General features: G+C 46.2%; 1 protein-coding gene across 2 annotated transcripts; it reads left to right on the top strand.

Annotated features, from left to right (window-relative positions):
- The first annotated feature begins 61 nt into the window (after positions 1 to 61).
- si:dkey-89b17.4 (zinc finger protein 646) lies at positions 62 to 18,673 on the top strand. Of its 2 annotated transcripts, none has more exons than XM_046415083.1 (5): positions 62 to 607; positions 7,064 to 9,863; positions 10,089 to 11,198; positions 12,359 to 13,221; positions 18,221 to 18,673. In XM_046415083.1, the coding sequence occupies exons 2-5, from the start codon at positions 7,288 to 7,290 to the stop codon at positions 18,646 to 18,648; spliced, it is 4,977 nt and encodes a 1,658-aa protein (XP_046271039.1). In that variant the 5' UTR covers positions 62 to 607; positions 7,064 to 7,287; the 3' UTR covers positions 18,649 to 18,673. The 2 variants fall into 2 exon arrangements, with proteins under 2 accessions (XP_046271039.1, XP_046271040.1); XM_046415084.1 differs by lacking the exon at positions 18,221 to 18,673 and adding an exon at positions 14,322 to 15,825 and having other exon boundaries at positions 65 to 607.
- The last annotated feature ends 3,266 nt before the right edge of the window (positions 18,674 to 21,939 follow it).

Genomic DNA, 21,939 nt, shown 5'->3' with positions numbered 1-21,939 from the left:
GAGAAACACTAAGTGATCTATTAATCAGTTACAGACTGATGCGTCCTGCCTCATGTCTCTCCTGTGCAGCCCCGCAGGTCCTGTCACAGGATGTCCGTGTGTGTCTCCTCGCAGGACACAAACCAAGAAAATGACCTCGGAGTGTCATTTGTCCAATGATCAGTCAGCAGCAGCTCGGCTCGGCTTATTCCCAGCGGCTGACAGGCCGAGCAGCACCAAACCTGCTTGTTTGTCTCAAATCTGCTTCCAAAATGGACACAAATGACACAACTGGGCTCCAGGAGACGTAAAGTGAGAGCCGAGCGCTCCACCGAGGAAGCTCAAACTGATGTCAAACACCAAACTGGATGTTTTTGTGGCTGCTGAAATTTCATTCTGCGCATGATGACGCGTAAAAGTGTGCGCTCCGGCACCGCACGGCTAGCAGCGGCAGCGGCAGGAAGTATGCTGTCGAAGCGGCGGTAGGGGGGACAAGAGCCAAGAACCCGAAGTCGGTGGTTGAAAAGGCAGGATGAAAAAATAACCATGCCTAATCCGTGAAACGCACACATTTTGCACCTCACTGCCGTGCAACGTTCACCTTGCGGGCGCAGAGGCCAATTGAGGGGTAAGTGTAGCGCGGAAAACGGCTCAAAAACGATGTTTTCCATCAATGGGGGCCGCGCTGTGTTTGTCGAGATCTTTGTGTAGCTCCGGGCTAGCCTGGGGTTGCTACGCCTAGCCGGAATGCTAACCTGTGCGAGCTCATGCAGCGGCGACAGTTTTCACCCAGGACAACATCGATGTTCTTAATGAAAAAATAAATCTTAGCGTTGTGCTGATTTGTGGACCCCCGTGTTCGAGTTGTTTGTTGGTCTGTTTACCATTTTGATGTTTTAAACTTCCGTTTTATCTCCCTTCTATCATCGCGGGGGGTTGCTAACTAGCCAGGCGCTAATGTTAGCGTTAGCTCGGTCGTGTATCTGATTACCTTTTACCGTAAATCCACTAAATATGCAATTTTTCTTAAAGCCAAATTCCGAGGGGTTTTCTGTCTTCTAATGTGCACATTATTTCCAACCCTTAAGCTCATCCGCAGCCTTTGGTCTCTGTAGCCAGGACAGTAGCAGTTTGTGTTTGTGGGGCTAAATAGCGATGCTAGTCCGTTAGCACGGGGAAAATGGCTTGCTGCACGAAAGCCATTTTCCGATGGAAATGGGGTCTCAGTGAAAGTGGGCTGATGGCTGTAGGTGTTGTCCCTGCTCTGTTGGTGGCATCATGTCGGAAAGACTCGGCTAAGCCCGATTTTCTACGGTCAACCGCCTCCCCGTGTACTCCCCCCGGCCGCCCGGGCACGGGTGTCACTCCGCCGGTTAGTTTGGGGAGCCAGCAGAAGGAAATGTCCGCCGTGTTTGGGCGATGAAACGCTCCGCTTTTGTCCTGATAAATTCATGCTGGAGCTGAACCCGACCGAGAGGAGAGCGGCCAAGGTCAGGAAGCCCCGCTGCGGCTGCGGCTGATATTTCGGTGTCGGATCCTGCTGGGATGATGTGAAGGAAGTTTTACTTTGCAGATTCGGGCTTTAATGTGTTTGAACGGCTGCCTGGGTCTTTCCGCGGGTCGTCTCCGATCAGAACAACGCAGGTGTGCGCAGAGCCGAGTTCTCGCTGCTCGGAGACACTTTGGCTCTTGAGTCCGGGCAGCCTGACACACTTTCGGGTGCACAAACGGTGAATAAAGTGCAGTTTTAATCGGCTGCAGGCGCGTTTTCGCGGCTCAGGCTCCGTTTGTTTACATGATCAGTTGGAAGGAAAAAGCTGAGAGGATTTTGATTGGCTGCTGTCGAGAGGCCTGATTCAAATCAGTCTGCGAATGAAAGGCTTCACTTGGAAAGTCAGATCACCAGGCGTCATTTTAACTGAACTGTAGGGAGATTATTGATGCTCATTCATAGGAAAAATATACAGAAAACATCTGAAGCCCAGTTAGAAATGAACCGAGAGCAGAGTGCATGAAGGTCAAAGACAGACATAACCTGATAGTCCACATCCAGGTGTGGACAAAGAAGACATATTTATGTCAAATCTGCACACATTCATTAATGAGAATAACACACCAGTATGTGTTTGGACTGCAACAATTGTTTTCTTTATCGGTTCATGGTTAAATAATTTCCTCAAATAACTCCAATTCTGTTTGAAAACGTTTGTCCTGTCCAAAGTGACGTCTCCACCAACAGACTCAAACCCAACACGTCTGGTTTACTGTTGTAGAAGACGAAGGAAAACAGCAGCAGATGTTTATCATTTACAGGGTGAAGAAGTGACAGCACGTCACTCCTAATCATTCAACTCTTTGATTTGTGTTTACTGTTGGTGTGAGGGTTGGAAAGTTTTGATCCGTCGATTGGACGAGGGATGTTTCTACGACTCGTCTCCCTGATGTTTAAACTCTGACTAGCTGACAAAGCCTGTGTACAGTATGAGGGTACGCCTGTTCGTCACATCCTGCAGGAACATCTCAGACTCAGCAGTAAGCCTGTGTTGTTAGCCTCAGTAAATCTGTGACTGTGAAGACATTTCAGTGTAAATGAAGTCAGTCTGTAGTTTAAATGTGTCCAGTAGCAGCTGAATTTAAAACCACTGACAGGCAGCACAGACAGGCTGATTGCTAATGACTAATTGACCTGCTCACCGCCACGCTGAGCCCAACTTCTGCTTCCTGTCTCTGACGGAATATTTACTGCCCACAGTTAATGTTGTTCATCGTGTTACATGTTAGAATCCAGAACCATCGTCCATAAATCTCCATACAGCCAGTCGTTTCACCCACACAACGGCGCAGTGCAAGTGAGTGGGAGCAGAAAGGTGACCCCTGCTGGACACTGTGGTGTCCTGCAGACACTGAACTATACAGATAACTCCTACATGGACATTAACAGAACAATATTAATGAGTTAAATAACATTTCTAATAAATTCATATTAATGTGGTTCTTGGTGCCACCTCTGCAGTTCTTGAAGAGTTTTCTTGTGTGTGTAAAAGAGCAAAGATTTGGCTTTTCATTTCTGATGTTTCTGATCTTACGTGAAATATGTTTGGATCTGTTTATGAATTAAGCTTAAATGTGGGGTTGAACTGAATATGTTGAAGTCTTTTGGATGTTTTGTGGGTTCTTTAGGAGTTTCTAGGATTCTGGTTCTGTGGAGGTTCTGTGCGCTCTGTTAGGATTCTGGTGTTTGTCTTGTTACCTGAGTCTGGCTGTGTTGTTCTCTGAACCCCTTCAGTAGAGGCACAGTTCAGTGTCGGCCATGTTTGTCTCTCCCGTCTCGAACGAGGACCTGACTGACCGTGTTTGTACTGCCCGCCTCGTGTCCCTGTTACAGATGTGTCCTTGAACAGGTGTGAGAGCGCTGTGTGTGTGCTGACATGTACGTCAATGTGAAGCACAGGTGATCTTTTCTGTGTCTACCTCAAGGCTTCGTGTCACTTCAGTCTTGCTGTTGTTTGCGGAGTGAATTTAAATCAAACCACTGTGTGTGTGTGTGTGTGTGTGTGTGTGTGTGTACACAAGCAGATTAACAGAAGCGTCCGTCCTGTAGGTCCAGTCTGTAAGTTAAAGGACAGGTGACAAAAGACATCCAAACCACTCGTTCAGTAGCTGTAGCTTCATCAGACCGCCTGTCCTGCAGAGAAGTTAGTTTGAAATGTGCCAAACGCTGCACGTCCACCAGTAAATGTCCCAATCAGACATTGTCTTCTGAAGGCTTTGTGGACAGTTAGTTTGAGGAGATGCAGCCTCATGAAAGACAACAGCAGCACTTTAACAAGTACATGATACTTCTTACCTGGTGTACTTCCAGCTCAGTAAATACAGTTCAAGAGTATTAATACACACTGTACTGCTATGTAGGAGTAATAAAATCAACCTTAATAATGACAATGTGTTGTAGTTGAGGCTCTGATTCCCCGTCCTCTCCCCCCTCCTCCCCCTGTCCCTCCTCTCCCCTCCCCCCTGACTCTAAATGAGAATCAGAATCAGAATCAGAATCAGAATCAGAATCAGCTTTATTTGCCAAGTATGTGTGACCATACAAGGAATTTGACTCCGGATTTTTCTCTGTCCTGTGCACCATACAAAATACAAAAAAGCAATAATAATAATAAAAAGAAGAATAAAATATTTACAAGAAAAAATATATATATATATATATATACATGTAGTGCAAATGAGCGAGCGTCCAGGAACCTGGGGTCTTGTTTAGATGACAGGAGTTGTTTCGTCCAGGCTAAAGCTGTGGCTCGTTAACAAATACACCTGAGAGTGAACCTGGTAGAAGCTCGTCCACCATCACGCAGCTTTCCTGCTCCTGTCTTTTCTTTCAAAGAGTTCTCGTCTGTGACTGAATCCTGTCCCAGAGGGCTAAAGTGTTGTCTCCTACAGCTGTCTTACCAACAGTTTCAGTGGATGAGCCACTTTAACTGTGGCCTGAGTGCAAACATTTTGAAATAAACTTTTGTTGAATTCTCTGCACAAAGTGTTGACGTCTCAGCACCGCAGACACTGACTGGATGTTATTGGTCCATCAGTTCCGAGTCCTGTGTGAAGGACCCGTCTGCAGAGGGTGTGTGTGTGTGTGTGTGTGTGTGTGTGAGTGAGTGAGAGAGCTGGTTCGTGTTTATTCATGGTGAAGGAAAGATTAACTTCCTGCTCTAATCTGTCACAGATTACAGATTAACTTGTTAAAACTACCACAGCCATCAACTTGCTTTAATCACCTCCTTAAAGAACCTCTGAGCTGGTGTGTGTGTGTGTGTGTGTGTGTGTGTGTGTGTGTGTGTGTGTGTGTGTGTGTGCGTGCTGCGCATGAACGAATATTGATATGTATAGTATGAGTATATCCAGCATATTTACAGTATGTGATTTTAGTGATGCAAAGATTATTACATTAATAATTATTTTTATTATTGATTGCTGTTGATTATCTTATCAGTTCATTGATAAATTGTTTAGTCTGACATTAAAGAAACTGGAACCACCAAATGTTTCACTGAAGCTATTCATCAGTTATCAGAATATTTGGGAGCTAATTTTCTTTCAATCAACTAATTGACTAATCAGCTAATCGAGGCAGTTCTAATGCTGATTTTGTTTTTTTTTTGTTTGTTTGTTGCACCTCTTATGAAGAAGCCAGTCACAGAGCAGCATACGACCATGTGCGGCGTGTTTACTACTGCCGATAAATACTGAAGTGCTCGTGTGTGCTCGTTAACTAACCTCAAGTCGCTGCCAGTTAATCTGAGCGTGGCTGATGGCTCCTCATCAGGACCACAAAGAAACAGTAAGAAAATGGACCCTTTTCAACGCTGGGACATACAGAACGTAACCCAGCAAGAGTCAGTGTGATGAAGCATCGCGTCAGTTCCACACAAGATTTCGTGTTGTCTTGTTGAACGTACTGCAGGCGATGTTATCATGTGGTCCTGCTCCGTCAGCCATGTTGGCAGGTGCAGCATCGGAGGGTTACCTGATGTCACGAACAGACAGCAGTGGCTCTGCAGTATTAGACAATCAGCATTGGACTCATTCGGGTGCTGTCAGACATTTGAGCTTCATGCTCAGAGTTCTGGTGCTGAAAGCCAGTCTGTGGATTCATCGAAGACCCACCTTTTGAATCAATGTGCTAAATGTTTTCTGGTGTGAAGGCTGTGTCAGAGCTGGAGGTGTAAGTCTGCTGATTTATTGTCGTGATAAACCAATCGTGTTTTGTTGACAAAAGTGACGTTTGTTGTTCCGTCCTGTCAGAAGTCCTGACTTTGGAGAAACTGCAGGAAGATGATATTTGGCCTGTTCTGGGGCTCATTTTCTTGGCTTATAGTGCCAGACTTGTTACACGTGTAGAGCTTTGAACTGACATCAGGTCTGTGCTGCTTCCAGTCATTTCTGTGTGGATGTGCGTCCAGTGCGGCTCTGGAGCTTCACTCATCCTGTTGTGCTTCTCTGTCGGACTCACAGCAACCTGCCTGCTCTTTACACTGTCAACAAAGGTGTGTCCTGCACACCTGCTGTCAGGTGTAAAGAGGAATTGAAGCTATGGGTCACCAGCTGCAGCCTTTCCCAGCTGAAGCAAATGGACTGCTTAAAACAAGAAGGAGAGGGAAGTGAATTTGGACCAGTGAGATCAAACATTTGTCAAAAATCGATTCAGAACCGTTCGATAATAGTAATCATTGAAGGAAAATTTTCAAACTTGCTCTTCTTAAGATGCCACGTTTGACTTCGACTGAAAAATTAAACAAGAAAGTAATCCTCAAGTTAATCGTCATCAACAATAATCATTAGTTCCAGTCTTAATTGAAGTTTTATTTCCTTTTGAGGTAAAGACATTTAACTTTGATTCAAAGTAGACCCTGACTGATTTCATTCTTTAAGAATTGAAGTATTTGATGATATTATGGGCCATGGCCATATTACGGATGTCTTCACCAAGCTGCAGTTGATGCATACAGTTTCCCTCTGGCATCATAAAGAGGTGTGCTTCGCTCTCGATTCCTGGAAACGACTGCAAACAAACAAGGCAGGCTGACAGATCCTCTGACCAGCTTAGCAAGAAAGACTGGAGGGAGATGAACTGCAGTTAATATGTCGGTGCACTATGGCTGACATCAGAGAACACAAGATCCCACAATTCATTCTCTTGGTCTTTTTTTACTGTCCCCATTACCAGCAGGATAATCCTACTTCATCGAAGTTCACCTTGACATAAGATGGAGGCAGGGTCACATTGCTTAGCAAGTGGGGCTGCTCAGCTGCACTGCCCAGTTGTCCGACTTAAACAAGTAGACTCGCTACTTAGTTCACTTTGTGGTCTATGACAAATCGCTCTGTTACATAACTTCAGTTTACCTGCTATCTTGGCTGGTAGGTTGGACAAATTGATCCACTGGTGGTGACAGGTGTCAATTTCCAACCCTGGTTTAGATGATTTTTTTGAAATTTGGGAAGGGAACGTGTTTAAGCTCAAACAAGGTGTTAATTTGCACTTTAAGTAAACCTCTTTCTTCTTTTTTTCTTGTCTCCACAGTGATACCTCATTGGCTGGTGTGACCTCGCAGGCCCGCCACCTCCAAGGGTGGGCCACGATTGCCTGGACCTGCTCTGAAGACTCTTGGGGAGAAAATGGCTGCCACCGCCGCCCCCCAGCTGAAGAGTTAAGCCACGCTGTTTCCTCCTCCACCTCCACAACATCACTGTTCATTACTGTGTCGTGAACTGTGATTCCCTCCAACTGATTTGCTTTAGAGTACTATGGCAATGCATGATATGAGTCGTGCCAAGGGTTTCCCCTGTAAAGAGTGTGATATGGTTTGCCCGAGTACTCCAAGTCTTCTAGAACATATGAAAGCACATTATCAGCAAGAAGAGACTGGACGTTTTGAGTGTGAACAGTGTGGCCGAATTTACAAGCACGCTGCTAGCCTAGCTAATCATAAAAAATCTCACGAAGTGGGTTCATTCCAGTGTCCTGTTTGTACGCGTACTCTACCCAACGCAGTAGCTTTGAAGAACCATCTGCGTATCCATACATTGTCCCCTAGTAGTGCACACACGGAGGAAGAGAGCGAAGAAGTACCCGAAGAAGCAGGCCCCGACGAGAGGGACTACGGTCTCGCCCAAGACCTCTCAGACGGGTTTGGGCGCTCCCATCTGAACAATAGTGGTATGGGCCATAGTGTCCTGCAAAGCCACGAGACAGACGACCACGGAAAAAAAGGCTCTCCTGAATCTGACGACGCCTGGGACAGGCCATTCAAGTGCGATCAGTGTGACAGAACCTACCGGCACCACGGTAGCCTGGTGAACCACAAGAAGTGTCACCAGCAAGGAACTTTTAAGTGCTCTGTGTGTTTTAAACAATTTAGCAACCTGGCTGCCTTAAACAGCCACGAGAGAACTCACTCAAAGTTCAAGACCCCCGGGGCATCCATGGTGAGTAGCAGCAGCAGCAGCAGCAGCCTCCACGACTCGGAGCGCAGCAGTGGCACCCAGTCGTCCCAGAGTGACGACACTGCGTCGTGTTTCTGCCACCTGTGTCAGGTAGCACTGCCGAATAAGGCAGACTTCCAGGAGCACATCCTGCTGCACAACACGGCCTCACCCTCCCTTGGACTACCACGCAGTTTCCCAGGCATCATGCCTCACAATCTGAGTGCGGTTCGATCCCCAGCATACACCCCCGCCCTAGGTGACCCTCTGCCTCTGCCACCCCTGCCCGGTGAAAAAAGAGGTCCCTATGACCCCATAATGGGCCCTCCAGTCAACAATCCCATCTACACATGTGCATACTGCGGCGCAGGACACCCAGATCTGGAGACATTGAAAGTCCACTATCTGACTCATGATCCCCACCCAGCCTCACATGGCCAGGACAGCTCCATCCTCAACTCAGACACACTAAGCTCTGGATCACAGGGCTCTGTGTCTTCTCCCTCTGGTGGTCGCGTGCCCCAGGCCAACTCTCCAGATGATGGAGAGCGGCGCTTTAAGTGTGGGGAGTGTGGCAAAAGCTACCGGCATGCAGGAAGCCTGGTCAACCATAAACGCTGCCATCAGACAGGCCACTACCAGTGCACCATCTGCTGTAAGCAGTACCCTCACCTGGCAGCACTGCACAGCCACCTACGAAGCCACAAGGGTCGCCCCTCCAACCAGCCTATTAGTAATGACAGCAATGACTGGCTGTCCCCAGAGCCGCTAACTCTGGACTCCCAGCAGAGCTACGTCCAAGAAGGCAGTGGAGCCACCACTCCAATCTCACTGCCGGGAAATCTTGGTGATGCCGCCCACTTTGTTCCGGATGGTGGCCACAGCAGTGGGTTGGACTCCCTTGAGTTCCACGATCGCTTTGATGGCAGTTCACTTTCCCAGAGCAACGCTGCTCACCGTCAGGCCGACAGACATGTATGTGCAGACTGCGGTGAGATGTATGGAGATGTATCTGGCATCAAGTCGCACATGTGCCCCCGGCGTGGCCAGCAGCCACAACAGCAGCAGGGCAACATGTCCAATGGTTTTATGGGCAGCATGAACTATCACAGCTCCAGTGGAACCTCACTGCCTGCTGGAAGCTCCAGCAGCCTGAAAGAAGGCAGCAGCCAGCGGCAGTACTCCCAGAGTGGTGGCAAGAGAATGGGGAGCAATGACAAAGATGATGACGATGATGGAGAAGTGTATCAGTGCTCCGTGTGCGGCAACCACTATGCCAGCCTCAGAGCTCTAAGGAGCCACTTGCGTAGCCATGCCAATAACCCAACAGGGCCTGGACCTTCCAACCTGGAGCAGGATTGGAGGATGATCTGCTCCACCTGTGGCCAGAGCTTTGCCAGGAAGCAGGATCTCCTGAATCACCAGTTAGTCCATGGGCCCCAAAGGCCTGATGGCCAGCAACAGGGTATTGGAGGCAGCTCGGCTAATGGCAGTGACAAGATGGACGGACGCAACCACATTTGTGTTGACTGTGGTATGTTTTTTGCTGATCGTCACCACTTGATAACTCACTTGTGCCCCGGCAAGAATCGGGCCGTCTCAATGAGCAAGCAGGGCCTGAATGGAGCCAAAGGGATGTCTGGAGGAGATGGAGTAGGTGGTAGTGTTGCTGGAGGAAGCCGTGATGTTGGTGGTGATGGGCGTAGGCCTATGGTTGACCAAAGTGACAAGCCCCACAAGTGTGACCAGTGTGGACGAGGATACAGACATCCCTGCTCACTCCTTAACCACAAAAAGTCCCATAAGACTGGTGTTTTCCGCTGCCTGGTGTGCCAGAAACGCTACTATAATCTGCTGGCTCTGAAGAATCACCAAAGGACCCACTTTGATCTAAAGAGGTAGGTCTTGAATTTGTCCTGTTTATGCAAAAAAAAAAAAAAAAAAAAAAAAAAGACTAATTTGCATAATGCATAAGATAATGGCCCCTCAAAAGGAGGTGTTTGATGCCACTGTTGCTCTGATGTTGGTTGGTGCATATTTATTTTAGTTTATGTATGCCTCCAGAAATTCTATTGTTTGTTTGTTTGTTTGTGTTTTTTAATTTCTGCCCATCCCTGTTGCAGGCACAAGTGTGAAGAATGCGGCAAGGCTTTCAAGATCCAAAAGCAGCTGATCAACCACCTTCGTCTCCATGAGGAGCATCGGGCCAAAGGTCTTGTTCGGACCGGCCCCAACGGTTCCCGCTTCCAGCAGCCTGGTCCATCTCAAATGCAGACTATGAGAGGAGAGCCGTCAAAGGGCCAGGTAATGGGCATGAAATACAGCCATCAAGGGTTCAAAAAGCCCTACTCTTCAGCTGGAACTTCCAGGCCCCAGAAATTTGATCCAGCTGAAAGTGGACGACGGCCCTTTTCCTGCGAAGAATGTGGAAAGACATACCGCCATGCAGGCAGCTTGGCCAATCACAAGAACCTTCACAAAATTGGGGAGTACCACTGCAATGTTTGTAACTCTACATACCCCAACAGACTGGCAATGAAAAACCACTTACGTCTCCACTTTGCCCAGAAGAAGCACAACTGCCAAGAGTGCGGCAAGGGTTTCCGCACCCAGAGGCAGCTAGCTACCCACACTACAGCAGGACTGTGCAAAGGCCCGCAGGGACCAGGGGCCCAAATGGATTTTGAATGCGATGGCTGCTGTGAAGGCTTTGCCACGGCTGATGAGCTTGCAGCCCATGACTGCCCAGCCCAGCACCTGCCTTCGTCATCATCCACTAACAGCTCCACCAACATCAGCATGGAGAGGAGCTCTGTGGAAATGGACTCTGATGAGAGACCCTATGCCTGTGACCTGTGCAGCTGCGCCTACAAACATGCAAGCTCTTTGCTGAACCATAAGCACACGCACAAGACAGGCAACTTTCGGTGCAACTTCTGCGACAAGCCCTACACCAACTACATGGCGCTGCGCAACCACATGCGTATCCACACGCAGCGGAAGAAGCACATATGCCACACGTGTGGGAAAGCCTTCCGGCTGGCCAGGTTCCTCCGCAACCACCAGAAGGTCCATGAGGAGGGTGCCACCCCCTTCGGCTGCCCCACATGTGGGAAGAGTTTCCAGGGGAGGTCCGGTCTGGCCAGGCACCGCTGCGGGGACAACCAGGTAGGCATGGAAGTCAGGAGGAAGGCCACTGCACCCACGGGAGAGGGAGAAGAGTGTCGGTACACGTGAGTTCTCGTCAGTTGTTTGTGATTCTTCGAAGTTGAAAAAAAAAATAGTGAAGATAAATTTAGGTCTCTACATGTCTATTACAGGTATATGATCTCCAATCCGGCTTCCTTGGGACCATACGCGTGCCGGAATTCGGATTTTTCTGAAGTTTGGACAAATTGAATTAGTGGAGAGACCAGATAAGTCAACCCTGTTTGCTTTCAGTTAGAATTTATCACACACTTGAGTTTTGTAGGCTATCTACAGTCAAACATTTCATGTTTAGATGTATTCTGTTCTTCTGCTTTGTTCTCTCAGCAAACTCTGACACAGATTTTCTTTAAGTCGTATTTTGTGTGTAGCATAATAGCAAAATTTAAAGTATTGATGTTGTGTGTTCCCTGCTCTTGTTATGCTTTTGATTGTAGTCCTTGATTTGTTTGTGTTTGTTTTGTTTTTTTTTAGGTAGTAATATGATACTGGTCAGTTATTAGACTAGAAAATGCAGTTATGTGATTGGCTTTTGCATTTTGATGTCTTGGCAAACTGAAATCTTAGGGAAGATTAGGAAGTATTTGGAGCTAGCTGCACTGCACATGTCAAGAGGTGATTATTCTCAACAGTCAAAGGATTCTTCACTAGCTGCAAGAAACTACAGTCTGGCATGGCAGAGGTTCTTTGGGCATGTTTGATGGATTTTTCATCATTACATTCAGAGTTTAGTAACCACCCAAAAGAAGGCTGTGACAGAAGGTCTCTGCAGTTGCTTTCAGATGTGAAAGAAGCTGAAGCTTGCGTCCATTTGTGCAGTGCAGGAAGCGGCAGATACCTCCCAGTTCCCTACATGAATCCCAGTTGTTTGTCCACATGTCCTCCCCTCCCCCACCCAGCAGTCCCCTCCCCTGTGACCTGTCTAGAAATCATAACTTTAAATGGTACACCACTTTGTAGTAGACTTGTTTAAAAGTTTTAAGCCGGATTTCAGATCATATACCTGTATGTGCAACATCCTAGACAAATAGTTAAAGCATTTCAATAATTCTAAAGAAAAAGTGGTAACCAGTAACTGAAATTAACTTGACTAGACAAGCGAAATCAAACTACCATATTCTGGTATTAATGTCCCGTTTTCTACCTTGTCTCCCCTCCCCCCTTTTCCTTGTTTGTCTCTGCACAGATGTGATCAATGTGGCCGCTCCTACCGCCATGCCAGCTCTCTCCTTAACCACAAGAACACCCACACTGTCGGCATCTACCACTGTGCCGTGTGCCTCAAGACCTACTCCAACCTGCTTGCCCTGAAGAACCACCGCCGTATCCACTCCGAGACACGGCGCCACCGTTGCCACGACTGCGGGAAAGCCTTCCGTGTTTCCTCCCAACTCTACAACCACCGACGTGTCCATCAGAAACAACGGGAACTGACCTGTCGGTCCTGCCAACGAGCCTTTCCTACACATGCCAGCTTCAGGCTCCACATGGAGATCACACATGGTCAGGTGCCACAGCCCCGCCAGCCCAGACCCCAGCAGCCCCGACCAGGGGGCTCCCAGGAGCTGGGCTGGGGGTCAGGCCTGGACCTGACGTTGATGCAAGAGCAAGGACTCGACTCTGGCAGCATGACCAAAGGCCGCAGTCGTGGGGGCAACAGTGAGGTCCTCAAGCCCCATGTCTGTGACCAGTGTGGCCGGTCTTACCGCCACGCCAGCTCCCTGCTCAACCACAAGAACAGCCACAAGACTGGGACCTACTTCTGCAACTCCTGCCAGAAGGAGTTCCCCAACCTGATGTCCCTCAAGAACCACAGACGGATCCACACCGAGCCCAAACGCTACCAGTGCCCCGACTGTGGCAAGTCATTTCGGGTGTCCACCCAACTCATCTGTCACCGCCGCATCCACACCAAGGAGAAGCCGTTCTCCTGCCAACAGTGTGACAAGCGCTTCTCCTCCAAGTCCAACCTGAGGCACCACATGAAGGTGCACTGGAGCAGCTCAACGGCGCCCCCTCCCATGACCATGGGTGCGCCCAACTTCCTGGGTATGCCCGGCGGCCCCTTCATATAAGCTAAGGGATGAGGGAGGGGAGGGTTGGGTGAGAGGTGGGGGGGTGGGGGTGGATGGCAGTGGGGGTGTGTGTGGGGGTCAGTCACATGCCAGGGTTTCTGGAGGTGCCAAAACGTATCTTCCTCCCACTCACCCTCCTCTTCCCTATCTTTCATGTGTGGCTGAAGTGTGTGTGAAGGACAGGGTTGTTAGGCTCAGTCCTGGTCCTGCATGATAGAACAGATAAACAAAGCAGGAGGACGCTACACACACACACACACACACACACACACACACACACACACTCTCACACTCCGTCATTCGCACACCTCCAGAGTCTTTCCTGACTTTCCCACGGCTGAGGCTCCTTCATGGACGTTCCCACAAGGCCCTGGTTGTAGAACTGTTCTACTGTCCCACAGACTGACTGACAGGCAGACACGGACTGTAGACAGACATGATGTAGTTTGTAAACTGCATGGACTTCACTACACCTGCCTTACTCCTTGCTGCATGTTGCCCTGTGAAGGTGTTGCTCTGGAGCGCTGATGGAGCTATAAGCAGACTGTTGAGTGAAGACGAGTCCAGCTCGTAAAGACCGACGAGTTCGGTTGTAGAGACTTGAATGACAGATGGAGCAGAGCTGCTCTGAGGCTCCAGATGAAAGCGTGAGGAAGTCTGATGTTTGTTTTCCAGCCCTCTTGTTCATTTCAGTCCCGGGAGCTGATCAGTCCTGTGTTGCTGTTGGTTTCTCTGCTTTCCACACCCCCATCCCAGTTCTGATGAAGTTCATAGGGAGTCGTGTCCTGATGAAATCTTCTCTTGTGGCCTTTGTCACAAAGTTTTGAAACCATGTTCAAAGTCCAGCCTGGTTTATTAAAGTGTGACCAACATGCAGATGCAGTGGCCGTGCCGGTGAAGACGGAGAGGTTTGGTTTGTCTCTCCTTTACTGTACCTAAATGTTTGACAGCCATGTCTTCTGGGAGTTTGTAGGACTGAAGACGGGACTCTTCAGTCTCTGAGGCTCTGGCTTAAATGTGTGTGTGTGTGTGTGTGTGTGTGTGTGTGTGTGTGTGTGTGTGTGTGTCTTGCAGCACCGAGATGAGCTTTGCCACTTTGTCACTTTCCACACAGATTTCCAAAATCACGAGGCCTCATTCACACACACAGATTCAGCGTTGGCAGCAGTGAAGGTTTCGCTCGTTTCTTCGGGTCCGAGTGACTCGATTAAAGTCACTCGGGCTTTTTTCATGTGGTAAAACTTTGACAGCACACTCTGCAGGGAGGTGCTCACAGGGGAGAGGAACGTTTCAGCTCGCGTGCTGTCGGTCCGGCTCTCGGCTGCCATGTTTGGATCTGCGTGTGTGGACAGGAGGGTCTGCAGGTTCACCGTCGGCTCTGAACAAGCAGCCGAACGTGGCTGCAGGCTGACAGAGACCACCTCACGAGCGAGGAGTGAAACGAGGGCGAGCCGACAGGACCCTGCTCTCTTTGATCCTGTATTGTATTCGTTCTCCTGACTGTGTTCTCTGCAGTACCTCTTTGATAAGAAGGAAAATACGACAGATCATTGTAGTAATGCATTTATTTATATTATTAACACTTGTAATGGACGGCGCTAGTCTTTAGGATGTGTGAGTTTAGAGCTGTGTTGATGTAAAAAAACAAAAAAAAGCAAAGAAAACACCACCCACCTGACCCCCCCCCCCCCTTACCCACAATGCCCCTGTTCTCTGGAGATGATGGACTCCGAACACTCGGCTCCTCTGAGACTCTGCTGTGTTCTGATATGTGAACTTTAAGGAACTGTAACCACATGATGGAAAGTGTTTTTCTCGCCTTTTGCCAAGTGATGTTGTGACGGTCTTTCTCAGTCGAGCCTTCCCATCATCCCTTTCTTCCATATTTATCTCTGTGTCGAGTCTGACTGAAGCACCCCTCCCCCCTCGTTTCACAGATTTCAAACTCACATTGAAAAGGGACGACTCGGTGATCCTCCTCTTTGTTCGGAGTGCATTCAGTCCTCATCAGCTGAACCTTTTTTATGTTACACTTTTATGGTAACCTCTTGTATTTATTGGTGTCATTTTTTCCCTTCTATTTAAATGCGTTTTATGACTATTTGAAAGCCTCTGTGTGTGTTTAAAAACACAGTTTGTCAGCGTTTTCAGGAGCACTGGTGCTAGTTTTAAAAAAGAAAAAAGAAAAAGTCGAAGCCGTGCAGTGACCGTCAAGTGCTGTAGGAGTCCATGTGATCTTGATCTAGAACACAGAAATAATAACTGTACATTCTCTATTTTTATTTTTGCATTTTATTCCTCCACCATGTTTGAGTTTGGTTTTCTGAGTGGACTCTTTCCTGTCTGCATTTCAAGTAGTTTTTAGAAAGAAGAAGAAGAAGAAGAAGATTGGTTTGGAACAATTATAACCCTTTTTTGTTTCAAAGTCTAACTTTTGTTTCCATGCATATATATGTAATGCTTACTATACACTTTTATAAACTATGTTTTGATAATTCATTTCTTAACAGAAAACTTGTCCATATACTATAACCCTTACTGCTGAGTACTGAAAATAAATAGCTGAAAACAAACCCCAGTGAGCTCGGTGTTTTCAATCCGCCCGCCTTCACCAGTTCAACACGTAACACAACACGCCAGCTGAGCCTCTGATCTCCACCTCGTTTGTCAGGCTGCGCAGGCCGACGCATACGGCCGAGAGCAGCCGGACATTATGACAAAACTCGTTAAGAGGAAAAACTGATATACTCTGAACTCGGAGTGGTAAATGTACGTCCAAAAACTGCAACCATCCGAGATTATAAAGTCAGAAACTTGCACACCAAGCGCCGGCGTGATGAGGTCGAGTGCTGTGGTTCTTTGACAACAAATTTACCACTTAAGTCTCAGAAAATCCAGAAAGTTTTTTCCTCTAATTGTTAAGTTTACTTGTTATTGTCTGTTTGTTGTTTGACCTGAGAGGTTTTAAACATAACCAGCCAGAAATGAATAAAAGACGGCATTAGAAACAAAAAACTAAAAGCATGAAAAGCTGTTGTACAGGTGTACCTAATGAAGTCACAGGTTACAGCTGTGAGCTCATTATTATCAATGTGACGTAAAAGAAAAAGTGGATTAAAGCGCACACACACAACCAAGCCGTAATTAAATCTAAACATGTGGTCATGTGATAAGAGTTTTTTCTTCAAACCACCAGCCTGAGCTGTGATTGGCCGCGTTTCCCTTTGACATGAGCGATAACCTCAATAAAGATGAACCTGCTTTGGTTTTCTCTGTTCTGATTGGATGTGACATGGAAGACAGTTTGTTCCGTCTTGTTAAAGACAAAAGGCTAAAGTTAATAAGGATGTAGAAAACCCTGAGAACAAACAGCACTGAATCAGCTGCTTCATCAGTAAACTGAAGTCGGTCACGTGTTTCGATGTTGATTGTGTATTAACTGATAATATTTTGTATGATTGATCTAAATCTAAAAATGATCAAGTAAATGTGAAGTACAAAGCAGCACGAAACAGAAATACTGAAGTAGCTCATAATGAAATGAAGCATGTAACAGACTGTGGATGCAGAAACACGTTCTGTGTTAAAGAGCTCAGACTGCAACAAAAACTCCACATTAGAGTCTGCTTGGGCTTGTGTGTTGTGTGATTTATTGGGGACTATTTTCAGCAGCGGATGAATCCACATTTGATGTAGCAGGTATCACACGAACGTGAAAGATAAATTTCATTAAACTGAAAGTGAAGTTTCTGAATTTAACAGCCTGAGCAAAGAATAGAATTGTGCACAAACTGCATGTAATAGTCCTTTAAAAGAGAATGCTGGTACTTCTTTTGTTTAAAATATGTTTAAAATGTTACTGTTGAGAAACAAGATCTAATCTGTGCAGACAGCGAATTTACAGAATAACACATTCAGAAACTAAATCTGAAGATAAAATTTCATCTCTCGGATTTAAAATGAACGTGTGGCTTTCGGGGGAAGTTTGTTTCTTATCTTCATAAAAGGTCTTTTGTTGTTTGTTCTTGTTTTTAACCTGGTTGGTTTCCACCAGGCAGCACCAGTGACATGTTTCTAAACCAAAGAGCAAACCCTGCAGTTCATCGAGGACGCCGACTGAGTTTCCACTCAACACGGTCTGGATTTCTACAATGCAGCCAACCACCTGGCAGTTCATGGGCCAAACTAAAGAAACTAAACTAAATGGATTCAAACACTACAGCTAGTTTGTATTTTATTATGTCTGTAGTTAATGTGTAATTTGTGTGTAATAACCCTTTATGGTAGCTTTGTCACACAGGCTGTCAATGAAAATCCTTTGGTCACACAGCTCAAACCCAACGAGCCTCTTGGGAACCAAAATGTGGAACAGTAATCACTTTATTGTGATTTTGGCTGTGAGCTGAAGTTAAATGGACAGCAGCTCCTTTAAGTGGTTTTCAACAGGTGAAAACATACTGGGAGAAATGGAACAGACCTCTTTGACCCTTTGCTGTGGCTCAAAAGTTTTGTGAATTTGATTTTCATTGTTTAAATTATGATTTTATTATTTAACAAGAGAAACCTTCGCTCTTCTGTTTGGTTTCACGTCCGCTCAAAGCAAACATGACTCAACAGCGTGACGAAGCTGTGGTCGACGTGTTATGAAACTTTGTGTGGTCTTCACTCAGATAGGGATGCAGTTAGACATTTGTGGAAAGCGTGGAAACGCTCTGATTAGCTCTGCATCGCCCCCTTCAGGTCTGATGTTGCCTGCCTCCGTCCATAAGTGCATGAGTACGTCCATAAACTTGTGTGAACTATGTTCCTGCCCTGAAGGGAACATCAGTCCTTGTTGTCAATGATGTGTCACAGCAGACACGAGTGAAGGACCACCTCAGCTGTTTGGGGTCAGAATCTGTTCCCTGTTTGTTGCACAGTTCACCTCAGTGCCCTTCATTTGAACTAAAACTGCGGTGTTTGTCTCCTCTCAGATCTGAGTCCGGTGGGTTCGACCAGCAGCTCCAGGAGCTTCGTCTGCAACCAGTGTGGTCGGTCTTACCGCCACGCCAGCTCCCTGCTCAACCACAAGAACAGCCACAAGACTGGGACCTATTTCTGCAACCCCTGCCAGAAAGAGTTCCCCAACTTGCTGTCCTTCAAGAACCACAGACGGATCCACACCGAGCCCAAACGCTACCGGTGCCCTGACTGCGGAAAGTCGTTCCGGGTGTCCACGGCACTCGTCTGCCACCGCCGCATCCACACCAAGGAGAAGCCGTTCTCCTGCCAGCAGTGTGACAAGCGCTTTGTGTCCCGATCCAACCTCAGGCACCACATGAAGGTGCACTGGAGGGGTCTGCCGCTGTCCAGAGGGACATCGTCCGCCTTCCTCACCGTCCCCTCCAGACCTTTCAGCTAAAGTTGCTAACGTTGCCCTTCTTTCCTGAAACAGCCTGGACAACCACAACAACAATTTGGTCTCCTGAGAAGAAGCTTCTCAAACATTCTGCTAAGCATTTCCTCCATCTTGAATGTCTTTATGCTGGCTGTTGATACCGAAACAGGAAAAATGGAAACTAAAGCTCCCTCTTTATGCAAACGTACAGTATATCCCGTGTTTGGTCAAACGGTGCTCAGCCTTTAAGTTTTTGTTATCTACATTCAGTTCATTATTTGGTTAATGTAAAATCCTCTCACCTAAAAGCTGACTACATGAAACTGGAGTGTGAGGTGTAAATGATGTGTTGGAGCTTCCTCAGAGCTTCAGCCTCCATGATGTGTTTACGGTCAGCATTAGCTTCTCACAAGAGAAGGAGTCTCTGAAGTGGACAGACAAATTAAAGACAAACAGTCCTGAAGGACGGCAACATGGACGACAAACCAGGAAGTTTTGTTTTCTTCGCTCAGATGCCTTCAGGTCAGTTAAAAACACTGTGTAAAAACGAGCTGCAGCGATGGGAACCATCAAATCCTGTTGGTTCCCACGTTGAAAAGCTCATCTTCCTCTGAGGGAGACTTGAGATCAAAACTCATTCTGTCAGAAAAAATAGAAAGTGACATATTTTGTCATTGGAGGGAACTCACTCCAACGAAATTCGTGCTCTGCATTTAACCCACCCAAGTGACGTGCACACACACACAGCAAACCCGGGGCAGTGGGCGACCGCGTGCAGCGCCCGGGGAGCAGTGGGGGTTAGGTACCTTGCTCAAGGGTACCTCAGCCATGGACACCGGTACGGGGAATCGAACCAGCGACCCACCGGTTACGGGTCCGATACCCTAACCGCTGATCCACGACTGCCCCCGGTGTGTTTAATGAACTTACAAGGTGGGTGGACGCCACTGTGGGACATTTATGGAATGCTTTCAGAACATCCAGTTCTTCATGGGGAGCTTTAGAGTCACAGAGACCTGCAGACGATGTGGCCTCAGTTCCTTTTAAACTTCAGCACCAACATCAAACTCTCAACGTCTTTTCATTATTGTGTGTTTTTGGAGTCTCATATTTAGAAAAAAGGATTCCCATTATTATAATTGTGTACTTGTGCAAAATAAATAGAAAATAGTATACATAGTTCAGATTTCCTCTCGGTTATGAGAACAACACTAACGATAGTGAAACACCTGAAGCTGGTGGATATTTTCTTCTTGATGGTGTAAATGGTTTCCATAACGACATCCTGGTTGGACAAACTGGGATTCTTCCTGGGAGCTGAGATTCGACGTGACTTCTTTCATGGACTAAGTTGGAGAAGTTGGCCACTCACAGAGCTGCTGAGTTTCTCGCTCCTCTTCTTCTTCACCTCCAGTTTGTGTCTTCAGTTTGTTTTCTAGCTCTTTTCTTACCTGATAGCTCACATACAAATGTTGTTAAAAGGTTGTGCTACAAACTAAAGACCTGAAGAAGTTGTGACAGTAATGAGGTAACCGTGATTCTGTGTCTTCTCCCTTTACTCGGTCACAACCTGCAGCTGTTTTCACACTGCGTTTTGCTAAATCGATCAGAAATAAACTACCGACTTAAAGCACAACTGCAGTCACTGTGACGGCCATCTTGTGTCCTTCAAACATTCCAGCGGCGCCATACGTTCATTTTTCAGTTTCTCATGATTACAAGATATATGCCGCTAAAGAAAACCGTTTCATATTTGATGTGGCAATCATGAGATTGTTTCACTTTAACCATGAAACAATTTCTCATGCCTAAATATTACAATTATGAGAAATTTACAAGTAAAATGATTCTCACAATCAAGGGACACAGATTTTGTGATTAAGAAAACATGAATGAGAATGAGGGGGGAAACCATATTTTCTCCTATGAAATATGTCCAAATTACTGTTGTTTTGGTAACCTTTGTAATCATGTGAGAAATGTTGTCACGATTCTTCTAATTTTGAGTGAGTGAAATCAGAAAATGAATTAGCAAGACTTTGTCATGAGATGTCATGTTATTATGTTAATTTTCATCATAATTAGAAGTAATTCTGAGATACTAAGTCACAGTGAAATGGAAACTTCTGATCATTTTTGTCTGTATTTACATTCGATCCTGACAGCCTCGACTTTGGGACTTTCTGACACATATTGTAGTAACGTACATATTGAAGTAAAATGTTATTTAGCCTTAATGCTGTTGAATGCTTATATGATTACAGAAAAGGCTGCATTTGTTTGAGATTTATCTGCGTCATCTGGTTGATTTCAGTTGGGGATGCAAAATGGCGCAGAGATGTAGCAGTAGACACTCGACTCTGTGTTGTCATTGTACTTCTGTATCATAACCTGACTATAAACTTTTCTATACCGTAGATGACTCTTATTTCTACTCGTAATAAACCACGTGTTCGCTTATAAATAGCTGTCACAGTAAGTCACTTGCTTCCATGTTTTCCTCTCAGTGTCTCCTCAATTAAACAGAAAGTTCCCGAAAATTTCACCATGAAAATACTCCATTACAAGTACAGGTGTATTCAAAGTACAGGATAACCATCAAAATGTGCTTCAAGTACCTGAAGTAAAAGTACTGATAGTGCAGTAACGTGTTTCACTGCTGTAGATGTTTAATTTTACATCAGAATGCCATAGAAATCAAACCAAACGAGTTCACAGGCGCCTGATTTTGTATTTTGTAGGCTTTTACGAGGTAACTCTGGTATTTTTCATGTTTCCTCATGTTGTTTACAGGACTGATTGTGACAAGAGGTTTTGAAATTGGTCTGAAAGTTTTTGCCACTGACAGACTTTGGTGAAAGGATTTTCTTTTTAACAAAAAAGAGCGAGGATCCACACTGAAGCTTCAGTGGACGCAGGGCTGTAACAAAGTACATTTACTTTACTGAAACAAATGCTGCACTTGTGACTCAGTTTTATAAAGCCTCCCATCACATGCACAGACACAAACTGAGACATTCAGACTGAGAAGAAGTGCAGAGATCTGGAGACTTGTTTCACTCCAGTTTAACTTTTTAAATAAAGTTATCTCTGATGTTTACAGGGACAAAACTTTTCTGTTTTGAACGTGTTCTGTTCACGTCTTTTCTTACTGCCACATGAAGGCAGTGGATTCAACAAGATAAAAAGCATTTTTAACAGCAAGTACTAAAGTACTTCAACTCAAATAAAAATTTAACTGAACTGGTTCACTTGTGTTGGAGTGAAATCTGACCAGGAGCATCTCTGCTTTGACTCAAATGTCCTTTGTCCACC

This window comes from Scatophagus argus, chromosome 16, assembly GCF_020382885.2.
Source record: "Scatophagus argus isolate fScaArg1 chromosome 16, fScaArg1.pri, whole genome shotgun sequence".
NCBI lineage: Eukaryota > Metazoa > Chordata > Actinopteri > Scatophagidae > Scatophagus > Scatophagus argus.
Note: the sequence above shows the minus strand (reverse complement) of the source record. Positions and strands in the feature narration are given on the sequence as shown.

What these genes read in the sequence shown, in the direction of transcription:
- si:dkey-89b17.4 (XM_046415083.1), top strand. Translation starts at nt 7,288, where the DNA reads ATGGCAATGCATGATATGAGTCGTGCCAAGGGTTTCCCCTGTAAAGAG. An exon ending in ACCCACTTTGATCTAAAGAG is followed by an intron (nt 9,864 to 10,088) that starts GTAGGTCTTGAA and finishes TCCCTGTTGCAG; the next exon opens with GCACAAGTGTGAAGAATGCG. An exon ending in GGAGAAGAGTGTCGGTACAC is followed by an intron (nt 11,199 to 12,358) that starts GTGAGTTCTCGT and finishes GTCTCTGCACAG; the next exon opens with ATGTGATCAATGTGGCCGCT.